Below are 21,605 nucleotides of genomic sequence, written 5' to 3' on the forward strand. Positions count from 1 at the left end.
ATTAATGTCAATATTACTCATACTAGCATTAAGCTAAGCGGGTTGGGCCTTGATATTTTTTCATGAGCTGAGCCTAATATTTTACCATGAGCAACACTGGAGGTCTTCTAGGAGGCAGTTTACTATTAACTAGCAGTCCTGCTGCTGTTTCCTTATTAATCTCATGTTTGGCTATATAGCTTCAAGGCCTCATTTTGTGTTATTGCTGGATAGCAACCAGCCTACTCTTCACATGGGGGCTGATACACCAATGTTTATTGAGTGTAGAGGAGTGGCCTGCCTCCTCCCTTCCCCTCAAATTAGATCACCCAACAGTAAATCACATGGACATTGCTGAGACGACTACTTTCCCCTCATGCTGGCAGCCATAATCCAAGAATAATAATCCAACACTTGTTTTTCTATTCAAACACATCCTCTGTTATTCTGATGTTTTCACTACAGAGGCTGTCTTTTTCTTCCCTTTGAAGGATTTGCATTGTTATTAAGCAAAACTTCAGCCAGAAATCAAAACAAGACCATGTTTTAAATTTCATATAATGTAAAGATAATTTCTTTTTTAAGTAAAAAAATAAACTCTCATCTCTTAAAATGTTTTGACCTTGATTTAATGTTTATTTATTATAAAATAAAGCTCAATCTTCAGCTTTTGAACACTTTATTTTTATAATTTTTTTTATATTAGATGCATAAGAACCATAAGAATTACTAATTGTTGTAATGTGGATTAGATCTGAAATATCAAGTGGTAGATTAGTTTCTGTTATTCTGTCATATGTGACTCAGTGTCTTTGAGTTTGGGATTTTTTGGACAAAACAAGACATTTGAAGCCAGAACATGGCGGTGACCTCACGAGTGAATGCTTTGATTTTCTCACAGGTTTTATTTTGGTGAGACATGGAGACGATATGGCTTTATCAGTTCCGTCTGATCGTCATCGGAGACTCCACGGTTGGCAAGTCGTGTCTGATCCGGAGGTTCACTGAGGGACGCTTCGCCCAGGTGTCAGACCCAACGGTGGGGGTGGACTTCTTCTCTCGCCTGGTGGAGATCGAGCCGGGCAAGAGAATCAAACTACAGATCTGGGACACTGCGGGGCAGGAGAGGTTCAGGTAAAGTCACAACTCTTTTATCTCCCCCTGATCCTTCTCACCCATCCACAAAACAACATTAAAAAAGTTGCTTTTCCATGTATTTGTTCTCTGTGTTAAGAATCCACCAGACCAACATGATAAACACATGTCCCGATCTGATTGGATGTCCCAGATGGGCATTCAAGATGAATTAAAACCTCACAGAACCTTTTCTAAAAGGATGAGTCTAATGTGCTGTATTTTTCTTATTGTAAAAAAACACAACAATTGACTGTGTATCTTAACGATTACCAACACACCAGTGCCATAATGTTGCACTGGATCAGATGTTCCTTCAATATGATTAACATGAGCATTGTAGTTTATGTTAAGTCAAGTCTGCTGCGGTCTATAAACCACTAAATCCGCAGCTGAAAATAGTTCCCAACAAATAAACTATTTAGTCCTGTTTGAATCTCGTTTTAGATATTTATGAGCTGCATTTTTACAATTTACGTCCTCATTAGGAACCGATTATTTTGGGTCAAGAGCCACAGCCGGGTTAGAGAAGTTGAAACGTATTGAGAGATGGACGAATGCGTTGATGGATTTGGTCTTTTCCCGATTTATTTGTTAATAATAATGAAAAACACAGAATGGTGCCAAGAGGTTGCATCCTGTCACACTCCAACAATAATTAATAGTGTTGTTACCACAATCTTTCCCTAATCTTAACCAGGTGTTTTAGTTGCCTAAACCGGACTCTATCTTAACCATAGTTAAAAGATATGGCTGGCAATATACTTTGTTGTTGTCATTGACAACACACCCATGACCCCGTTTGTGTGGCTCTCAGCACCAAACCCATTGATTCCTACTGAAGACATACATCTTTAAAATATGGGGTTCACAAATATATACTTCATTTAAAAAAACAAAAAGGCTCAGTAGTTTCGGGAGGAAATAGAGCATTTGTTTCTTCTATTCTATTTTCAGCATAGCAAAGTCAGTTTCATAATCCATCCATCTTTCTTTCTTTCCAGGTCCATCACCAGAGCCTACTACCGTAACTCAGTGGGAGGGCTCTTACTCTTCGACATCACAAACCGCCGTTCCTTCCAGAACGTCCACAACTGGCTGGAAGAGGCCCAGAGCCACGTCCAGCCGCACAACATCGTCTTCCTGCTGGTCGGTCACAAGTGTGACCTGGAGGTCCAGCGTCAGGTGACCCAGCAGGAGGCCGAGAAGCTGGCGGGGGCCTACCGGATGCGTTACGTGGAGACATCGGCACGAGAATCCATCAACGTGGAGAAGGTGTGGACCACACTTTGATATTTCTTCCCAGATACAAGATCAGCTGTGATTCTCTTATTTAGCTTCCTCACCAAACGTGTTGCCTTTGAAGCTTTTAAGCACGTCCTCCTGAGACGAGTTTACCATGCTTCATGATCTGGTTTTGATTTTGTTTCTTTTTCTGAAGGCATTTGTAGATCTGACGAAGGACATCTTTGAGCTGGTACGGAGCGGGGACATTACGATCCAGGATGGCTGGGAGGGCGTCAAGAGTGGATTGGTTCCTAACACCGTCCATTCCTCCGAGGAGGTCACCAAGGGCAGCCGGCAGTGCTTCTGCTGATTCCCCCGATGGCTGCAGCGCGTGGGCTGACAGGTTGTCATTCTTCAGTGGACTCCCATCTGGAGGAGATCTGTCTCCCGCCTTGGCTGCACTATGGCCAGTTTTTGGGGGATTCATAATATTTCCCCTGCTCAGTTACACAATTTACTTCTATATATAAGACATTGTTTTTATCTGCCTGTTTATGGCTCTTTATTGATGTTCCTAACAGGCTTAGAAGCACAAGAAGCATCCCAATCTTCTCACTGTTCAGTTTGCATGTGTGTGTGTGTGCGTGTGTGTGTGTGTGTGTGCGCGTGTGTGTGTGCGCGTGTGACTGACTGTAATAATCCTGCTGTCTTTGCAGCTCTCAACACTTCAGCTTTACTGCACTTTTGGCCTTTCCTGATGTGTACAGATATACTCCAGTGGATCGTGATGTTGTTGGTGCCCTTCTCTTCAAGACTGACGCTGCTGTCAGTGAACTGTGTGAATCAGAGATTCCAAGACCGAGCCATCCCTCTTCCTTTACATGCATAATATATATTGCAACCAGACTATTTAACCAGTGGGAGAGACGAGACAGAAAGAGGTCCTCACTGATTGAACTGCACTACAAATCCAAGTGGCTTAAAACATGAAGAGAGCGGATGATAATGCAAGTGAACTCAGATTGAACCAAAGTTTGAGACTCAGCTGGACCTGTTGTTTGTTTGTCTGACGGCGACCTGCTAACGACTGCTTGAGAAAGAGTTTGCACTGTGAAAATGTTAAACGGTACATTTGCTGAAAGGAAAAGATACTGTAGCTGCTCACTGATAGCCATTATAACTTAATAATAGCAAGGAGATTTATCAATCTGTAAAGTACCCACGTTCTTGACTGTGTTGATTTACTGGTGAGAACTGTTAAGACGTAACCTTAAAGCCTTTCGTTTGAAACCCCATTATGTTCAATATTAAATCATGTCAAATATATAAATGAACCATCAATTTGTAAAATAAATGATGAAATGCTTCGAACTTATAATGAAATGTTGTTTGTTATTTTCATAATAACATTTTTTATTGGAGTTCATTTTTATTTTATTATTTACATTTTTACTTAAAATGCCCCTTCTGTTATTTTGCATGATGGCATTTTCTCGATGGCAGCATGTTTCATACCACAATTTATTTTATAGTTTCAGATGATCGTGGTGTTGTCACTTGCCTCATGCCTCAATCAACTGCTATCACATTGACCCCTTTATCTTTTTAGTTAGCTGATGTTAGAGCAACTGAATGTCTGCATTTGGTCCCAGATGTAAAACACAAAGTAACTCTGAACTAACCAGCTTTTGGTTATAATTCACAATCCTGTGCAGCTAGTCAACCAGCTGGGTGTGTTCAGGCAACTGTAGAGGAGATTATAGTCACAATGTGTGTGTACTGGTCTTATTTACCACTGATGCATAGTTTGGTTAATATTTGACATTGTTGTTGGAGGAGCTAATTGGCTAAATGTGATAGCAAAAAATACTTTTGAAAATGTCTGTCTATTATGAAATGGAAAGTAACTCCAATAAAAAAAATTTGAAATTCAGAAATTATTTAAAAAAATGATTGTTTGGTTTATAAATTGCACACAATTGCTTCATGTAATTATTTGTCATACTAACTTGTTGTATTGAACACTTTGGGGCACCATAGTTTTGGTAACTGATTTCAGGAATTTAAACATTAAATGGCACCTTCAGGTCACACACTTCTCTTATGCCTACAATGCATTTATGTATTCATATTCATATGTAATCATTGCATGCCTCCATTTTTACTAACATTTTCCAAAGCAAGTACATTTTTTATATAATGTAAATAGCTATTTCATTTAGTTCTTGGAATCTCATTAGAGCAGAAATAATAAAGATACAAATGTCTATATGAAACCCTGAAAGTGAACAAATTATCTTTTTTTAAACACAACTACAATTGCTCTGACTTTAAGTCAGATTCGTGGCATCAATATTCAGTAATTCTAACAGTTTAGAAATTACATTTATGTTTAACTGTGAAGTGGAAGTGCCTCTTTCAAGTGTCTTTTGAAATAGAAAAGCATAATTAGCACACACAGTCAAGTCCCTGTTCATAGATAAAACTGTGCGTTTATCCTGTGAATATTAACATATTAACTGTAAGGCGGCAGCAAACACATTGGCATCACATTCCACAACCTGTAAATCATTTATTTGAAACCTAACCCTGACAAAGTATCTGGGATTATTATAGCATTAGTATCATCAATAAAACATGCCTTTAGAAATTAATAAAGATTTGCCTTGTGCCAAAAGTGAAGGTACCACAAAGACTGTTTGTGTCAGTAACAGGCAATAATGGGTCATAGCCCATGTTAACAGATTGACGTAATGCTGTGCGCGGCCACTAGAGGGCAGCATTACTGTGTGGAGAAGTATGGGCAGAGGGGAAAAGCTATTTCAATACCATGTTTTTTTTAGCTGCTGAGATTCTGGCTTATTCATACTAAAAGAAAGAAAGAAGTGTTCCAAATGCGCACACTACTGAAATAATACATCATTAACAGGTTTTTTTCAGTTGCTTCAGCAGTTTTTTTAATGATAATCTTAATTCTCATCGTACTGTGTATAATCTTTGAATCCATAGTTTATTTCCCCACACAATATATATTTCTTATTATTTGACCCAGTGATGTTTTGAAATGTCCATGGTAACTAAAGTGGATTACTCTGCATTTCTAATGCTTTGCACGTATGTAGCTATCGTTTCTCAGCGGGTGAGTTTTTCAAAGGAACCAGTTTTTGAATAAATACCGAGCAGATATTAGAGAGACAACAGGCCTCTCACACAGGAGGGAAGGAACATAGCAGTTGACTGTATGGCCATTGTGGCAGAGGCAGACACACAGGATGGTTGCTCCATGCTCCGTGTGTGCATGTAATTAACTGTTAGGGCAAATAACACATTTCTAAATATATTTGCATACTTCTTTCTGTTCTTAAATTAATGTCAATTTAATTTAACTTAACTGTTACATACTTAAAGTTGTGGCCTATTCCTAAAACCACTAATACGGACTGAACAAAAGACGGTGCATAGAGTAATACTGTGAAGAGATAAAAGTAAGAAATCTTTTTTTTTAATAGACCTGCAGGATGTGAGAAGTTAGTAAAACAGTCCACAGGTAAAGTCATTAAGTAACGGACAAACATAGTTATGAATCATCACATGTGACTCTGGATAAATCAGTGAGAAGGCTCTCTGGCCTGCAGCTCAGTCGGAGGGAAAGTCTGCAGCTTTAAAAAATAACTATAAAACACTCTTCGTCTGCCGTAAGCTTGAATGATTGAATTATTGTTTTATTTATTTTTAAAACACAGAAAATACAGCTGGCGGTGATATGTACAGAAATATAGAAACAAAGAAAAACAAATGGTGTTAATGAGATGGCATTAAGAGGAGAGTAGACTGTAAAGGCACGAGGGCCGAGTATGAGCGCTCTGACAGCCACAAAGCCCGTTTATGATGTCGCTGGCAGGCAGACGTCACAATTACAGTCTTTGAAGGCCGGTTCTTCAGGCACAAGTTTAGTGACTCACATTCTCGAGAAACACTGGCTGAACCCAACCCTCTACCGCCACTCCCTTCTCCACTTGATAGTTTGTTTTCTTCTTTTTTTTTTTGTTGTGTTTTCTTCTTTAAAAAAAAAAAAAAAAAAAAAAAAAGGAGCAAAAAAAATGCACTTTGGGGACATCGAGTATGTACAACAATGCTTCAATATTGCATCCAGCGGGACCATTTTATCTGAAAAAAGGGCTCAATTTGAATAATTTGTATTTCAGTAGCATTAGGTGTCAAATGAAACACCTTCCAATGGTAATTTACAACAAATAAAACAGCCCATACCATATTATACTCAGTCATGTTAAAAAGAGGGTATGATTTACAGCATTTTAAAAATAAAGATACATTTTTAAACAAATACTGTACATTTTACAGTTAAGTACTTTACTCAATCAACAAAACATACTATAAACAATAAGTTATATTGACTCTAGAGGGTTGGGGTAAAAACATTCTTTCATATTTCACAATTTAGAGAACAACTTTTAGTGGTCATTCTTTGTTGAACTCGTTTCCAAAAACAAGTTCATTTGGTCAGAAAGGATTACATTTTAAATTTTTTACACAAAACATTTCCAACAAAAGTAAAAACAAGGAGACCCAAAAAATAGAAGCATACTAAAAACTGTACATGTAGAAATTCAAATACATTAACATCTAAAACTCATATTAAACTGATTGTGACTGATATAACATAATATGTCCCTAACAAACAATACTTAAAAGATTTGAATATTAACAGTTCTATCAGTAGAAGTAAATAAAGTAGTAAAAACAAGGTACAGTTGAATACAATAAAAGTAAAAGTGAACTCAACAGCCAAAGCTGTCAAAAACAAGTTTCAATTGAAACTAAACAAGAACTTTTGTGAGTCTTCTCAAAAGGAAGTAAAAACAAAAAGGAGATTAAGAGAATAAAGACAGACCCCTTGTTCAGAAACAGATCCTCAGCTCCCAGATCAGTTGGAGACAGATTATATTAACTGAAATTGTAAATGCTCGTCAAGAGATAACTTAATGTCACTAATGTGCGTGTCGAGTGCAAATCTCCTCAGATATGCAAAAATATCCCCATACAGCCATGCAAATCATGTGAAACAGACGGGTGCAAGTGTGTAAATGAACTCTGGAATGATCAAATTAACCAGATGGATGTTTTAAAATTCGTAGATATTTACATGCACATGTAACATGTACATGTACAACCAAATACGGGCAAGTCTTCTGACTCCTGCTTTGCAGTTCTTACTTTAATTTCTGGACTCAAAAGGTCCTTTTGATGGAGGAAAAGGAGTTCATTTCTGTTCAAAGCCATTAAAAAATCATTTGGTTTAGGTTGGAACAAAGGCCACAAAATACCTGCAAATACCATTCAACATGTCTGTAAGCAAGAAATTATTGAATAATTTACGATAAGCGAGTGATTTCATACCATTTTAAAGGGTTCAATGACTGTATGGCTGTTCTCTGGGAGCGGAGGGGCAGAAGGGTGATGTGTAAGGCATGTACTTCAGCTTCAGACACTGAACCGAACGGTGCTGATGACATCATCGTCGTCTATGTGCTACTGACCTAACTGCACCGAGGCCCTGACTGGCATTGTAAGTCAACAGCCTCAGCGCTACCCTGTTTACTCACAAACAAACGGGCTGGTGCAATAAACAAGGACCAATAAACTAGACGCGTTAACCACTGAAGGCCCTGTCACTTTGTGGTGGCTTCTGAGGTCGAGCTCACTGATCCAAGTGTCTTTACGATCGTAATGTCGCTGGCTCAAGTCATAATTTTTAGTCATGCACATACTAGTTGGCATCTACCCCTAGTGGCCCGCGTGGAGCCACCGGCCCACTAGGGGTCGATACTGCTGCCACTAATAACGGAGAGGAAACAGACGAAAACACTTAAAATCTAACATTATCCCATATAACAGAAAACAGAACTTGGATGAGGAGACCCACAGTACTCTTTGTTAGTTAGGTCCATTCGTAGCATGTGTTAGAGGCAGGTAAATATCTCCCAGAGGGCTACGGCTAAGTACAAACAGATTGAAACACACATGGGCCAGAGTGGCTCTCTCACAGTGTCTAGCCATCAAGTTAATCAGCCTCCAAATCAGAGGTAAGATGTGTGTGTGTTGCCTCTCCTCCCTCCTAAACCCAGGGCTGCGTTCCAAGCCGCCTACATTCCAGCATTTGGCTGCTAGTTCAACCGGACCGCCAAAATGAGTGTAGAGGCTCTGGAAACACTCCCCAGGTCTACGTCGGTGCGTCTCAGGGGCTGCTGCCTGCTTCCATGTCACTGTCGTCCGGAGCGCCGGTGTAAATTGGGCTCTTGGTCTGCAGCGCGGGCTCGTATTTACGTGGGGACGACCTTTTGGCACCTTCACTGCTGTTCCTAATTCCATAAAAGAAGTAGATGACGAAACCTGGAGGGAAGGAGAGAGGCAATGGGAAGTTACAAACCAGTCGCATGAATGTGGAGCACTAGAAAAGGAGAATAGGGTCGGTAATGTTCAAATGTACCGATAAGCATCCAGACAGCAAAGCGGCACCATGTCCCCCGGTCCAGCTGCATCATGAGGTAGATGTTGACAAAAACGCTGAACAGGGGCAACCAGGGAAGCAGAGGGACCTAGAGGAATGGAGGACGTGGGAAAAGGTCAGCATAGCTATTTTAAAATTGGCCTGGATCTGCTTAAAGTGAGAGAATCGGGGAGCAATGTGTGCCGAAGTAAATACAAAGTGGGCATCGTAGCCACTCATAAACAGTGTAATAATGATTTATTTTCGGTCACACAAAGGGTTCGCTTGCAGGGTTTGATCGCCGTTACCTTGAAGGTGAGAGCCTCTTTGCTCTCAGGCTGCCTGCAGATGATGACAAGACAGACGATGCAGAGCAGGGTCAAGATCACGCACGGCACCACGACGGCTGCATGGCCGGCCAGCAGCTCCGTGAGACAGTTGGCGAGGATAACGCACAGTACTGTGATGAAAAGAGCTGCGGAGAGACAGGAAGACGACAAAGTTACTTAGAACGGTGGCGCCGAGACGCAAATGCATCTTCATTTTATCTTAAAAATAACAATCCGCAACAATATTTAGATTTCTCCCAGACACACGTACAAATAATAGCAGTGGTGGCGTAGACGATGTTCCCAGAGGTCTGCGTTGGGATATTTCCACTTGGGCAGAAGAGCAGCTTAGCAGTGAAGGTCTCACGGAGCGGCCTCTCCTCCGTCTCCATGTCGTACTCGTCACCGCTGTCCCCTCCGCTTACAGCCACCTTCTCGCCCTCTACCAGCTCCACAAGCTTCTCCGTCTGGCTGGACGAACTCAGGGTGCCTGGCTGGTACCTGTGGAGGGACAGGAGTGTGTCAGAGTGAGGGATTCACCTAGTTACTAGAAGTACTGGCTGCATACAAACAGGGGCTTTCATCAAGTGCATAGTCATTCTAAAGCAAAACACACTTTAGAATGACTATGAGAATATTTAAGGTGCTTACCTGAGGATGAGGACACAGATGGCCACTAAAGAGTACGCCAACAGAGTTCCAATGGACATGAGGTCCACCAGAGCTGCCAGGTCAAACAGGAAGGCCATCAGAGCTGTAAGCAGAAGTAAACACTGAGTTCTTAGAACATTTACACATCTCTGTAAAGTCAGAAAGGAAGAGGAACAAATAAATATGTCAATGACTAAGATTAAATGTACAAAAACGGCATCTGTCTTTTGCACTTTTCTGAAGAGTTATTGATTGTGCTGTCCAGCTGAGAGGCAGGAGACACAGCAAAGAGCCTGCTGGCCATGAAAAGAAACACGCGCAGAGAAAAGGTGTTGAGTTATCCACCGCACTCAAGACCGATCTCTCTATTCTATTAAAATAATGGATTCACCACTTGATTAATTGACATAAAATTAAAGATTAAACAAATACAGAGTGGAAACGTTGGTATTGCCGTGTACTGCAGATGAAGGTTGATGCTATCTAACACCTCTACGTTCTGTGGTTTGGGCCAATGGCTGATGCTCTACAGGTCTTATTGGGGTTTTGAATTTCTGACATTTTGTCTTTTCATTTGCTTATTTTTCATTATCCATTTTTGTAACCTTTCATCTTCTTTCTATTGCAAAAAAACTAATAAAACTGGTTTGTATTTTGTAACCCAAACCAACCAAAGTCGAGTCCTGCTCATGTCTGAAGGGCCTCCGTAGTCTCCTAGAGGTCAAAGATGTTGAAGACATGCCTGCTATGAGCTAAGGTTAAAATGGTGTTATTCAGTATGATGCAATTTACGATCTCGGTTGGCTCAAATTGTTTATGATGCTCTGCTTGGATAACTTGTATGACGCTGCAGTGTGATAGTGCTCAGACATTAGCTGTTGTGGTATAAAGCAATACGGGTTGGTTTGAGGGTGTTAGGGCCCTGAAGCTGCCCTTCATAACCGAGCGAGGTTCCCAACCACACAGGGTTCCTCCTCCAGTGGTGGCCATTTGGAGCGGGTCCACCCTGGAGTACTTTCAGTCCTCCTACACAGGCAGACTTCTTAGTCTGAAATAAGCGATACGACGGGGGCTAGTGTATTAAGTTATCCTGGCTTTTGCCTTGCTGAGCAGAATAAGGTGGTCTTGCGTGTAGATTTTGGGTTCAATACCTAGGTCAGAGGTCACAGAACAAGCCGTCTCCTAGTGCTTCACACCGTTTCAAGAGAAAAGGCAGTGAGCTTACCTGCAACAACGCCAGACGCAATGGTAGCCAGGAGAGGAGTCTTGGTGCGAGCGTTAATCTTGGACAGAAAACGGAACAGCAGCCCGTCCTCCGCCATGGCGTAGATGACACGGGGCATGGGGAACATGGAGCCGAGGAGACTGAGAGAAGAACAATAGTTAGTATTGAACATAGATATTAAAAGGTTTTTTTACACACTGTGAAAGAAAGAATACAATTCCCCTCCTTACCTGGTGGACAGAGCGCAGAGAGAGCCCACAGCCACGATGTATCTGGCTGGAGCCCAGCCGACGTAGCTGAAGGCCTCAGGCAGAGGACTCTGGGTGTTCAGCTGGTAGTACGGCATCATGAGGGTCAGAGCGGCAGACACACCAAAGTAGGCAAAAAAACAGATCAGCAGCGAGGCGACGATGCCAACAGGAATGGAGCGCATGGGGTTCTTTGCTTCTTCGCCTGAAGACAACACAACAAAAAGAGGATTAGTTGACATGAAACAAGGCGAACGGACAGACCATCATGTTTTTTATGAGTTAGGGTTATGCTCGTTAAGCACGTAAATGCGTTGCATTCTTCACAGCACCTGAACCACACATAACACAACACACCTTTTTAATACAAGAAACAGGTGTTGTTTCAGCCCAGCAATGTTCAAAGATGTATAAAAAAAAACAACAGATGTTGTTATTGCATGAAAACCCACAATTAGAAGTGGGTCCACTTCATGTCTGAATGATACTAACTTCCCATGTCACAGAGTGTGTGCATACTAAAGCAGAAAGCGGTTTGATGTCTTTCTACCGTTGTCGTTCATGTTGCTATGTTGTGAACCCTGTCTTTACGTTGCTTATGATGCATTTGCTGAAACCACTCACTTGTTGTGGCGATGCAGTCAAAGCCCACGAAGGCGTAGAAGCAGGTGGCCGCACCAGACAGGACTCCATTCAAGCCAAACGGCGCAAAGCCACCCACGCCAAATTCCTCTTCGACTCTGAGTGACGAGAGACACTTAGCAATCAAACACGAGTGAAACGGTAAAACTATGAGTACATTTGCAGGCAGCTGTCGAATACTCACTTCGCAACCCTGCTGCAGTTGGTGTCGTTTATGAACCTGTGGTAGTCTTCCTCCGTCAGGTTCCAGTTGGCTGTGTCCCCCTTAACAAAGCCAGAGATGATAACGAAGCCCAGAACCACCAGATTGATGCCTGTGAAGATCTTATTCACCAACGCCGATTCATTCACGCCAAAGGCCAGAAGTCCTGAGGACAGGAAGAGAGGAGAGGGATGTAACGGAGAGATGGGCAGGTTCATATTTAAGACCAAGAACTACGTGTCCTGCTATGTGGGTGGATGTGTCTGTACTTCATAGCGTCCAGCAAACCATTAGTCAGCGACACCAATCATTGAATTCTTTGCAGCGTGTGGCTACTGGAAGGCTGCAAACTGTTCTGGCCGCTATGCAACGTTTTAGTACAATGAAATCTATTTAATTTGTTCTTTCCCATCATATTAATCTCATATTTGTCCACTGAAGATAACGACTGATGATGAGCAGGGCTAACTCACCAGAGAGCAGCAGGACCAGGATGAGGGCGAACAGGTCAGGGTACTCTGCCAGCACATTCCCGGGCACCTTCATTGTCATGGAGGCTTTAAAGAAGTCAGAGATCTTTTGTTCAACTAAGCTGTCAAACGTTGAGCTCCACGCCCGAGCAACACTGGCCGTACCTTTAAAAGAGAAGACAGACTTATGAGTTAAAAAATCTAGTGACTAAAAATGGAAACGCAACAATTCCACTGAAAGAGAAATCTCACCGATCACATAGGAGAGGATGAGATTCCACCCAGTGATGAAGGCCCAGACTTCTCCCACTGTCACATAGCTGTAAAGGTATGCAGAACCGGTTTTCGGGACACGGGCGCCAAATTCAGCGTAGCACAGTCCGGCCAACATGGAGGACAGCGCAGCGATGAGGAAGCAGAGGACGATAGCCGGACCTGCTTTTTCTCGGGCGACCTCACCAGCGAGGACGTACACACCGGCGCCGAGTGTGGAGCCCACCCCTAAGGCGATGAGGTCTAGCGTGGACAGGCAGCGGGCAAATCGGGTCTCCTCACAAGAGCAGTCTAATGCCCGGCGGCGCAGCAGGATTTTGCCAAAGTTGGCCAACTTGGCGGCCATATTTGCTGTGACTAAGCTTCGTTTTAAATCCTTCTAATGTGGGTGTGTGCGATCGACAGCTCAAACTGAACACGTGTGACTGATCTGAGAGTAGATGTACTTTGGGCAGATGGGAGGGTAACCCAAGTACTTGTTGATTATTGGTCCTTAAGTGTAGGTGGGAAGACTGGGTCAACAGTCACACGAGCAACCAGAGCACGAAGTGGCAGGTCGGTCGTTGCAGTGTTTTGCAGAAGCAGATTAGGACCTGTGAGAAAACACAAGAAAACAGAAGCTCAAAACAGGGAACTATTCAGTAAGAGCCAAAGCTTACATTTCACACAGCTCCGTGGGTGCTGTGCAGCAGGCTCATCGTGTACTTTCTTTCCAGGAAAAGTATTCAAACTGCAAAGAATTCAAGGTGGGGTAAAAAAAATGATTTATTTTTTAAAAACACAAAATCCTCAAAGGATTGTCACCTCGACGTGATCTCTCCAACCCAAGCTATATAGATCAACTTCGTAGCATAGGTTGTCAAGTGTATTTGTGTAGTGTGATATCACACACTATGCCTGAGTGAGTTTAGGTGCATTTCAAGTGAACCCAGGTAGCACCAGCGATGTAGGGGCGACTATGGGTCAGTGGTTAGCAGGTCCGTCTTTCAATCAGGGGGTTGGTGGTTCAACCCCCGCCCTAGTCGATCTGTCCTTGAGCAAGACACTTAACTCTGAATTGTTCCCTGTAGCTGTTCTACAGTGTAGGAATGTAACATGATTGTATGTATTGTAGCACCCCCCCCCCCCCACACACACACACACACACACGTTTCACGACACAATAACCAGTGAAGCAAGTTCCAGGAATTCAAACCTTTACCTCTATCAGCATAGTAACAAAACATGAGACAAGGTAGGGCACAAGACAAGATCTCATGAAGACAAAAGAAAACATTAGGCTTCGCTACTTCATTTTGCCTCAACAAATAAACACACCCCTATAAAAACACATGAATACCTAGTCCAATTCCTCACCACTCCCTTTCTATGAAAAAGAGCACTTTAATACTCGTGTTGTGTTTTTTCAACAGATGGACGTCGACAGGGAGAAGCCTGGGAAAGCCGGAGGCTGTGAAGAAATGATATGGTTGAATTCTGCAAGCTGATATCAACAAGGGAGAGGAGGACAGCGTGAACCACCAGCTCGTTAAGATGAACCAGCTGCACTGGAAGAAGGTACAGATAAAATACACTGCATCTATAAAAACGGACCCTTACCCCATTTAAAAAACAGTTGTTGTTTCGGAGCATTATTGAGGCCCAGTCCACCTGCTTCTTTAACATGTTATCCGTTACTAAAATGGGCCAAACTCGGACAAATAGCCAACGCCAGGACACCCAACCTAGCAGAGCTACACAATAAAGGCCATTGACCTCAGTAAAACCAGATTTCACACAACCGCACGTCATCTTACTGACGTCCTGGTGCAGGTTCAGAGAACTAAAAAGGTAAATAAAACGGATCCCTAGAGCCAAAGCCGCCCTAAACAGGCCTCGGTGATGAGGACGGAGTGTGTGTATTATTGTCTGAAGCACACAGAGCTGTGGATTTACCCTTAGGGACAATTCAGTCTAAAGATATACTGTATGTAAAGATGCACTTGGGAGTATTAGTAGTTACTGTTCCTTAATGGAAATGCAGTGCACAGTTATATTGATCAGTCCCATGCGTCATCAATGATAACATCATCCTAAAAGGACAACAGCAGCACGTTTTATGTCAGTAGTAGAAGCATGTCAAGTTCATGAAGGTTGAATGATAATGATTACAGCAAAACACAACTTACATACAGAACAGCTCATAACAGGCCAAGGACGAAGCACAGATGACGAACACAGATGCAACGTTTTTCTTTGGCGGCGGTTCAAAGTTATTTCAGTGGATGGACAATAATTCAACCATCTTATAGGTAATACAACAGTTAAAGTTGCATACTACTATAAACTTAAGTTTGGATTTCTAGAGGTTATATGGACATTTCTTATCTGAAATGTCATTACATAACTTTATTTTTAATCTAAGCCGAGGAGAACAAGACACCCCCGTTGATTCACTCTGCGTGAATCAATGCTCCTGCAGAGTGACTCATTGAGATTAAACAAATCACACACACGCACGCGGGAGGAGTAATTTTGCAAAGTTAAAAATATCACAGAATAAAATTGACTTTATACATTTTGCACCATCTATCTATTGATCAATCAAGAGGGAGAGAGAAATATGATGCTGGAGAAATTGAGGAGTAAACAAACTCATCACATACGATAGAAAATAACGTAGAAGACTGATATATTAAATATGTAAATTTCTGCAACCATGTGGTCAGTTAAAATCACCCTTATAAAAAAGGACTTTCAGTTTTTACTCTTTAGACAAGAGAATGAGCTGCTGAATAAAAAAAGAAAAACAGCAGTAAAAAAACCATGTGACTAAAGGAAAATGTCCATTTTGCAATGCATCATTTGATATTTAGCATTGATCATCTGGTGATACAACCATAGAGCTGTGTTGTTGTTGTTGTTGTTGTTAAAGGTAGCATCCAAAACAAAGCCATGTGTTTGGTATTGCAATAGGAGGAGCAGCAACACGCTGTAATGAGGTTATCAGGATTGTTTCTCCTCCAGATAATCCTCTTAGAGACTGGCAGCAGTTGCAGCAATGCTAAGTCAAGTAACAGTACCATTATCCCAGAAACCTGCTGTAACCGGAGCACTACTGAGTCGTTGGTCATAGTCCTCCAATGTGAAAAGCCTTTTAGTTTGTTTGATTTAAAAAAATAAAAAAGAAGTTGAATTTACTCTGATTGTGGGGTTGCAGAATAAATTAAACAAGGGTTACAACTACACGGTTTGCAATTTATTACCTCGAATGTGGCGTCCCGCCAAAGTCTATTTTGTCCCGACACGGTTTCAGAATGAATAACATCCATTTTTTCACAACAGGTCCAACTACTCCGTGAATGATAAACTTATTTACTACAACAGCCTGTACAAATACTTAGTTCAAAGTAAAATGTTCTGCATTCTAAATGGCCCATTTGACATAATATATTCACGGATCACATATGATTAGATTATAATTAGTGACGGATTAATCATTTTATTGTTTCTGCTGGTGAAGATGGAGCACATTCAAAAAACGTTATAGGAGCATTCCCATCATAGTCTCGGGAGATCCTGTGGGAAACAATTCAACGCAACCAAAATCAAGTGCAGCGCAAACTGGCAAATCTGCCCCACTTACACAAATGGGCGCCCTCGTGGAAACCACAAGGAAAAGATTAGAAACAAGCTGACGTGAAAGAGACATCGACGAGGATAGAGGGGGCTCGAGCAGCGCCTTAATGAGACCACCCTTGAGTGAGGTCATATAGCAAGCAGGTCCGCATTTGTAAAGCCACAAGGTGTCTGCAGACAAGTAAGAAAGAAAAGAGTTTTTCATTCTTTTTTTTGTGAGTGTTTTTATAGCCTCGCAGCTTGCATAGTTTCAGTTAAGTTTTTTTTCGTCCCACTCAGTAAAGGTGTAGACGGTGTGGGTTTGAACCCCTGAGGAGATCACAACCAGCTGCGCACGGTAGTTTAGTAATAAATGTTTACTGACACAACATCGACACTCTCAGATCTCAGTTCCTGGTCTGAGAGTGGAAAATGCTACTGGAATGTGACACCAGGAGGAGTGGGAGAATATCCACCATGTACCAGTTTCCCATCAGCCTTCAGAGGGCTGAATGTTTATTGTGGGCTGCTCTCTGTGTTGTTTGTATTTCATTGTTTGACATTATTTGTCTTTTTTTTTTCTCTCAACACTTAACTGTACAAGGCAGGATATTCTCTTTTGAAATGGTAAGTCTGGAGGAGCTTTGATAAATAGGATGTGTTGTTTTTACAGTATTAATAGAATATTGCCATTGTACTGAAACATTGAGAGAGCTTTTATCCTGTGTGCTATGAAAAACAACAGGCCAAAATTAGACCAAAACATGAGCTACAGCTGAAAGACTTTTTGTCTGCTTCCTTTTTTAAACTGTCCAACATACTGTGTGATCCAGAAACTATGCACAAACTGAACTCTATCTTTTCCCCACTATATGGAAGACCTGTGATCTTAATTTGGTGTCACCTACAGAAAAGCGGTGAGATGCGATTCCTGGAACTTCTCCCAAATTGCGTGAAATTTCAAGCATAACCGATGACAACTGCTTCATTTTGCATGTGGAAAAGTGGAACAAATATGCATGTTCTGCCTAAAGCAGCACTTTAACTTTGGTTTTTAACTGGACACGTGGTATGAAAAAACTTGTTAGCACAACAGAAATAGACTATGGGAAAGGCTAGAGTCACTCTATGACCCCCCTCCCTCCATCTTAAAGTCACACATTCAATAAGTGTGGAAAAGCATTTAGGCCTAATCTCTGATCCAGGTGAACAACCACACAGTCGGCCTGCTCTTTCTTTCTGGATTAGTGTTTCACTTCTCGTCTTTACTGCCTGTCCGGTGAAGTGACGGATAGGCCTGATGCGTCCGTCTGCCTTCTCAGCACTAAAACCAAGTTATCGGGTATCACGGCATTAATAGCGTCAGACTCAGTGCAGCGTTGACTTTGAAGCTCCTCCGGCACACAACCATTTATGGATGAAAATAAGAGATGTGGTTGTTGGGGGGATATTACTATGAAGTATAATAATCACAAGTATGTCTTAGCTCCTGCCTTGAATATAAAGTATATCTCCCGTTCCAGGACAGTGGAGTTACTTTATGAGGCAAACTTAAGCAAGTAAATCATTGTCGCGATCCATCTTTACCAAATTGTTAATGGTTAGTCATGTCAGTGGTAGTTGTAGTAGTTGTCAAAGTAGAGTATTTACAGATTAGATATACTTGCCTCGCCCTTTAGAAGCTTGGCTTTGCCAAGACTTGCATATGTGTATTACCTCAAAATATAATAACTGTGTTGCAACATTTAATCTATCTAGCATTTATTGCGCAGGAGTGCTGATAAGCTTCACTTTACATTTCAAGCAAACAATTAGGCTACTGTATTATAATTTTATTATAATAATCATTATATTATTTCTTCTCAAAGTGTGCACGGATTTAAATCTAACATTTAGATTTACGGAAAATCCTGTGCCAGTCTATCCTTAATAAAAATTAAAATAATATTCATGGTGACAAAACAACTGTCTGTTAGTTTGTGGGGCCAGCAGCTGAACAAAGGGAACAACAAGTTCAGTACCCTGTGGGGCTGACATCCATTGAAGAGGTTAATGTAAACTTGGAGCCCTGGAAGGTACGCTGCACCATGACTCACTGACCCATTCTCAGACATCTCACTCACAATCAAACAAACAATGGTTTTCCAGGCGTTTGAAGTTATGAACAGTATTTCTTTTGAACCAGAAGTATGTATGCATGTAATAATCATGCTGTCTTTGCAGTGTGTGTGTCTAAAGTATGTGTGGACCGACTGACCACTGAGACTGAACTGAACAACCCTTAAAGTCACCTGGCTGAAAATGCACTCCTGCCAAAAACTTTCGCGTGCGAGGTGGAATGAGCTAAATTAAGGATCTGTTCACTTTCCCATGCCGACCAACGTCAAAACCATTAACATGAACGCCCACAAGAACATAAGTAATCTACACACTATAAGATCAGCTGGACATCCAAGAATGCCAACATGCCAAGATGTGTCTACTAAGATGTGCCAAGATGTGTCTACTAAATTACCCAGTCTACTAAATTACCCAGGTCAGAAAACATTAAGCCAAGTATGGATGTGACAGCAGTGCTCTGTGTAATTTTTCCATAACAGCATTTAATTACACTTTAATAACAGCATTTAATTACACTAGTTAGAAACTGGCTGCCACATTTCCCAGTTTCTCATATAAATATATTCACGATAACTCAACACAATACATGCAAAATTTGCCAATATGTATTTAAATTAAGAAATGACGATCCACACTGATCCTACAAGGGAGAATTCTCAAGAGGATGAGGACAACTACGTTGGTGTAACTGGCCTACTCCTACTTATCAAATATTGTGAAATAGACCCACCACAATTCCGGTTTATTTGCTTTTCAGGAGAAAAGGAAAAGCTAAACAGGGTGCAACAGTTACACCCCCAAGACGTGTTTCCAATATCAAATAAATATTACTCAATTTAATATTTAAGCGCACTAAAACAAGCCTAATGTTGGATATAACTCTTGAAGAGGTAAAAATGTTTGTGTTTTGTGTTGCATTACTTTTTGCAAGGTGTACCCAAGATGTTGTAAACTGGAAACATAATTCATTAAAAATGTTAAATATTATATAGGTTGAGGCTTCAAATAAGCCCAGTTGGCTTTTTGTCTCTTCCTGCACTGTCATATTCATTTATCTCTGTTGTGATTTTTATTTTATTGTTTGAATTGTGCAAATAATTAAATTCCTCAGGGCGCACCAATAAAAACGATCTCACATGTTTTAACTTGTTAAACAATGTAATTGCCCTGGGATGTCTGGGGATGTTACCTGTCAATAATACAAACGTTAACAACAATTATGTGTCAATAATAACGAGATTAACAATCTATAGCAATAGCAAGGACATGCTGTGACAGGCAATGACAACAACGTGTAAAATATCACACTCTTTTCGCGTTTACGGGGTTTGTCCTTACTGAGCTGGAACCACTGAGGCGTACATTAAGCCTCGATTACCAGAAAGTAGCGTGGCATGTGGCCACCTCGTTAGTCCAACAACGCCTCCACTCCCATTCATCCACCTGACCACCGCTCAGCAGGTTGGATCACATTACACATCCCGACTCTCTACTCGTATGTTCACTACCACAAAAATAACACTGCGTTTGTGATTACCGGAGTGGCTTTAAATCGGCTGATGCAACCCACGCATGGGACCACCCAGACACAGACAAGATGCTAGTGAACTTTACCCGGAAGGAAGACGCACTGTGACGACAATCGGAAGGTTTGGCATCAAGGCAACCGTGGAAGCTAAATTAATGTACACTTAAACTAACCTTACTTTCGGGCAGTGTCAAATATACTGGACGGTGTTCACCTTCCCATCTGTCTGACCAGTCGGGGAATACGAGACCAGCTAGCTACGTGGCTCCGTCGGTTCTCGCGTGGTGAAAACGTTGCCTTCGTGGTTTACGGAAACATCGTAGTTGCCCAATGTACAGACATAACTGATGCTTGTGGAGTTTGTCTGGTACAAGATCATAGCGGATTGCAGACCAATAAGAGTAACAGGTCAATGTTGGAGAAGTATTCAGAGTTATATCCTAAAACATGATCCGTTTTGTTTCACTATATTTCAGTGAATTCATAGAAATGCGGCGCTTTGGGGGGGGTCTTTGAACGTCGCATTATGGTCACCCACGCCTTCGTCGCACCCCTACAGACCGGGTGCGGTAACCGTCTAGGACCAAAACATTGAATGAAAACCCAGAATGATAACACGGAAACGTGTCAGACCGTTGGTTTAAGTTCAGTGTTGTTGAAGGTCCCGTCTCGTCTGCTTTGTGGTGTCCCGTGCGCACATCCGACTGGCAGCTGACCCCCCGCTCAAATGACAAAACACGCCACCTCAAAAACTAAACTACTGTGAATCAACTGACAATGTGTATTAACCTCTCGGCTCGCGAGGCACGTTGTGTCTGTTGTAAACACGAGGGCGCCAATACAACTGATAACACACGAGGGAGGATTGCATCAGACAACTGACAAGTCCGCGGGTACATGAAACGTTACGGGTCGGACTAAAATGTTATCACAAGACGACTTGGATTTTTATTTATTTTTTAAATGAAGAAAAGTTAAATTTCCTGAATGACACATAATGAAGGGCATTACCTGTAATGTCTTCTGGGTGCTAGTGGCGAAGGGGCAGGCTGTTTCCGTGGTCGCTGATGAAATATCCCGCTCTGTTGAGCGTGTGTGTGCTTTTGATCCGCCGGGAGGGGCGGGGTGTGTACAAACAAACTGACGCAACCGGGGGGGGGTGGAGCTTTCCGCTCTTGAATGGAAATACAGACGTAAGAATTCATAAATATATGAATATTTACGTTTCTGATAACGATACAGTGTTCTGGTCTACGTGTGCGAGTTGGAACGACAAAGCAAATAAGGAAAAAGCAAAACAAGTGTTTGAGATACAGAACATGAATGTGAGAGAGAGTTTGTGTGCGCGTGCTTTTTCCGTAGTAGGAATGCCCATATATGCGTCAGTGTCCGTCCCCCTGAGAGGTATGTACAGGCTGAGGCTCCTCTCTACACAATATCCGCTGTAGCTTTGTTCCGCAGATTAAAAGAA

At 41.7% G+C, this 21,605-nt stretch overlaps 2 protein-coding genes across 3 annotated transcripts in view; one reads left to right on the top strand and one right to left on the bottom strand.

The window, feature by feature from the left end:
• Window positions 1-4,621, top strand: part of LOC117742619 (ras-related protein Rab-39B-like) — a 5,044-nt gene extending 423 nt beyond the window's left edge. Inside the window, exons 2-4 of the mRNA XM_034550153.1 lie at window positions 881-1,113; window positions 2,118-2,388; window positions 2,555-4,621. Coding sequence (XP_034406044.1) covers window positions 899-1,113; window positions 2,118-2,388; window positions 2,555-2,710 — 642 coding nt within the window. The 5' untranslated portion in view covers window positions 881-898 and the 3' untranslated portion in view covers window positions 2,711-4,621. The remainder of the gene's footprint in view (window positions 1-880; window positions 1,114-2,117; window positions 2,389-2,554) is intronic.
• Window positions 4,622-6,031: 1,410 nt separating this feature from the next.
• Window positions 6,032-21,276, bottom strand: slc7a3a (solute carrier family 7 member 3a). Of its 2 annotated transcripts, none has more exons than XM_034549633.1 (12): window positions 21,146-21,276; window positions 12,868-13,481; window positions 12,619-12,780; window positions 12,128-12,311; window positions 11,926-12,041; window positions 11,284-11,506; window positions 11,054-11,193; window positions 9,829-9,931; window positions 9,449-9,678; window positions 9,157-9,323; window positions 8,849-8,957; window positions 6,032-8,751 (listed from the first exon to the last, which is right to left on the bottom strand). In XM_034549633.1, exons 2-12 carry the CDS (start codon window positions 13,232-13,234, stop codon window positions 8,597-8,599), a joined length of 1,956 nt encoding a protein of 651 aa, XP_034405524.1. In that variant the 5' UTR covers window positions 13,235-13,481; window positions 21,146-21,276; the 3' UTR covers window positions 6,032-8,596. The 2 variants fall into 2 exon arrangements, with proteins under 2 accessions (XP_034405524.1, XP_034405525.1); XM_034549634.1 differs by lacking the exon at window positions 21,146-21,276 and adding an exon at window positions 20,308-20,431 and having other exon boundaries at window positions 6,691-8,751.
• Between the last annotated feature and the right edge of the window lie 329 nt (window positions 21,277-21,605).

This window comes from Cyclopterus lumpus, chromosome 14 (assembly GCF_009769545.1).
Source record: "Cyclopterus lumpus isolate fCycLum1 chromosome 14, fCycLum1.pri, whole genome shotgun sequence".
NCBI lineage: Eukaryota > Metazoa > Chordata > Actinopteri > Perciformes > Cyclopteridae > Cyclopterus > Cyclopterus lumpus.

Excerpts from the sequence above, each read along its gene's own strand:
- slc7a3a (XM_034549633.1), bottom strand. The coding sequence starts at position 13,234 with ATGGCCGCCAAGTTGGCCAACTTTGGCAAAATCCTGCTGCGCCGCCGG. Across the intron at positions 11,507-11,925 it reads TGACTGCATCGCCACAACAA|GCGAAGAAGCAAAGAACCCC; the intron begins GTGAGTGGTTTC and ends TGTTGTCTTCAG. Across the intron at positions 8,752-8,848 it reads TGCTGTCTGGATGCTTATCG|GTTTCGTCATCTACTTCTTT; the intron begins GTACATTTGAAC and ends CCTTCCCTCCAG.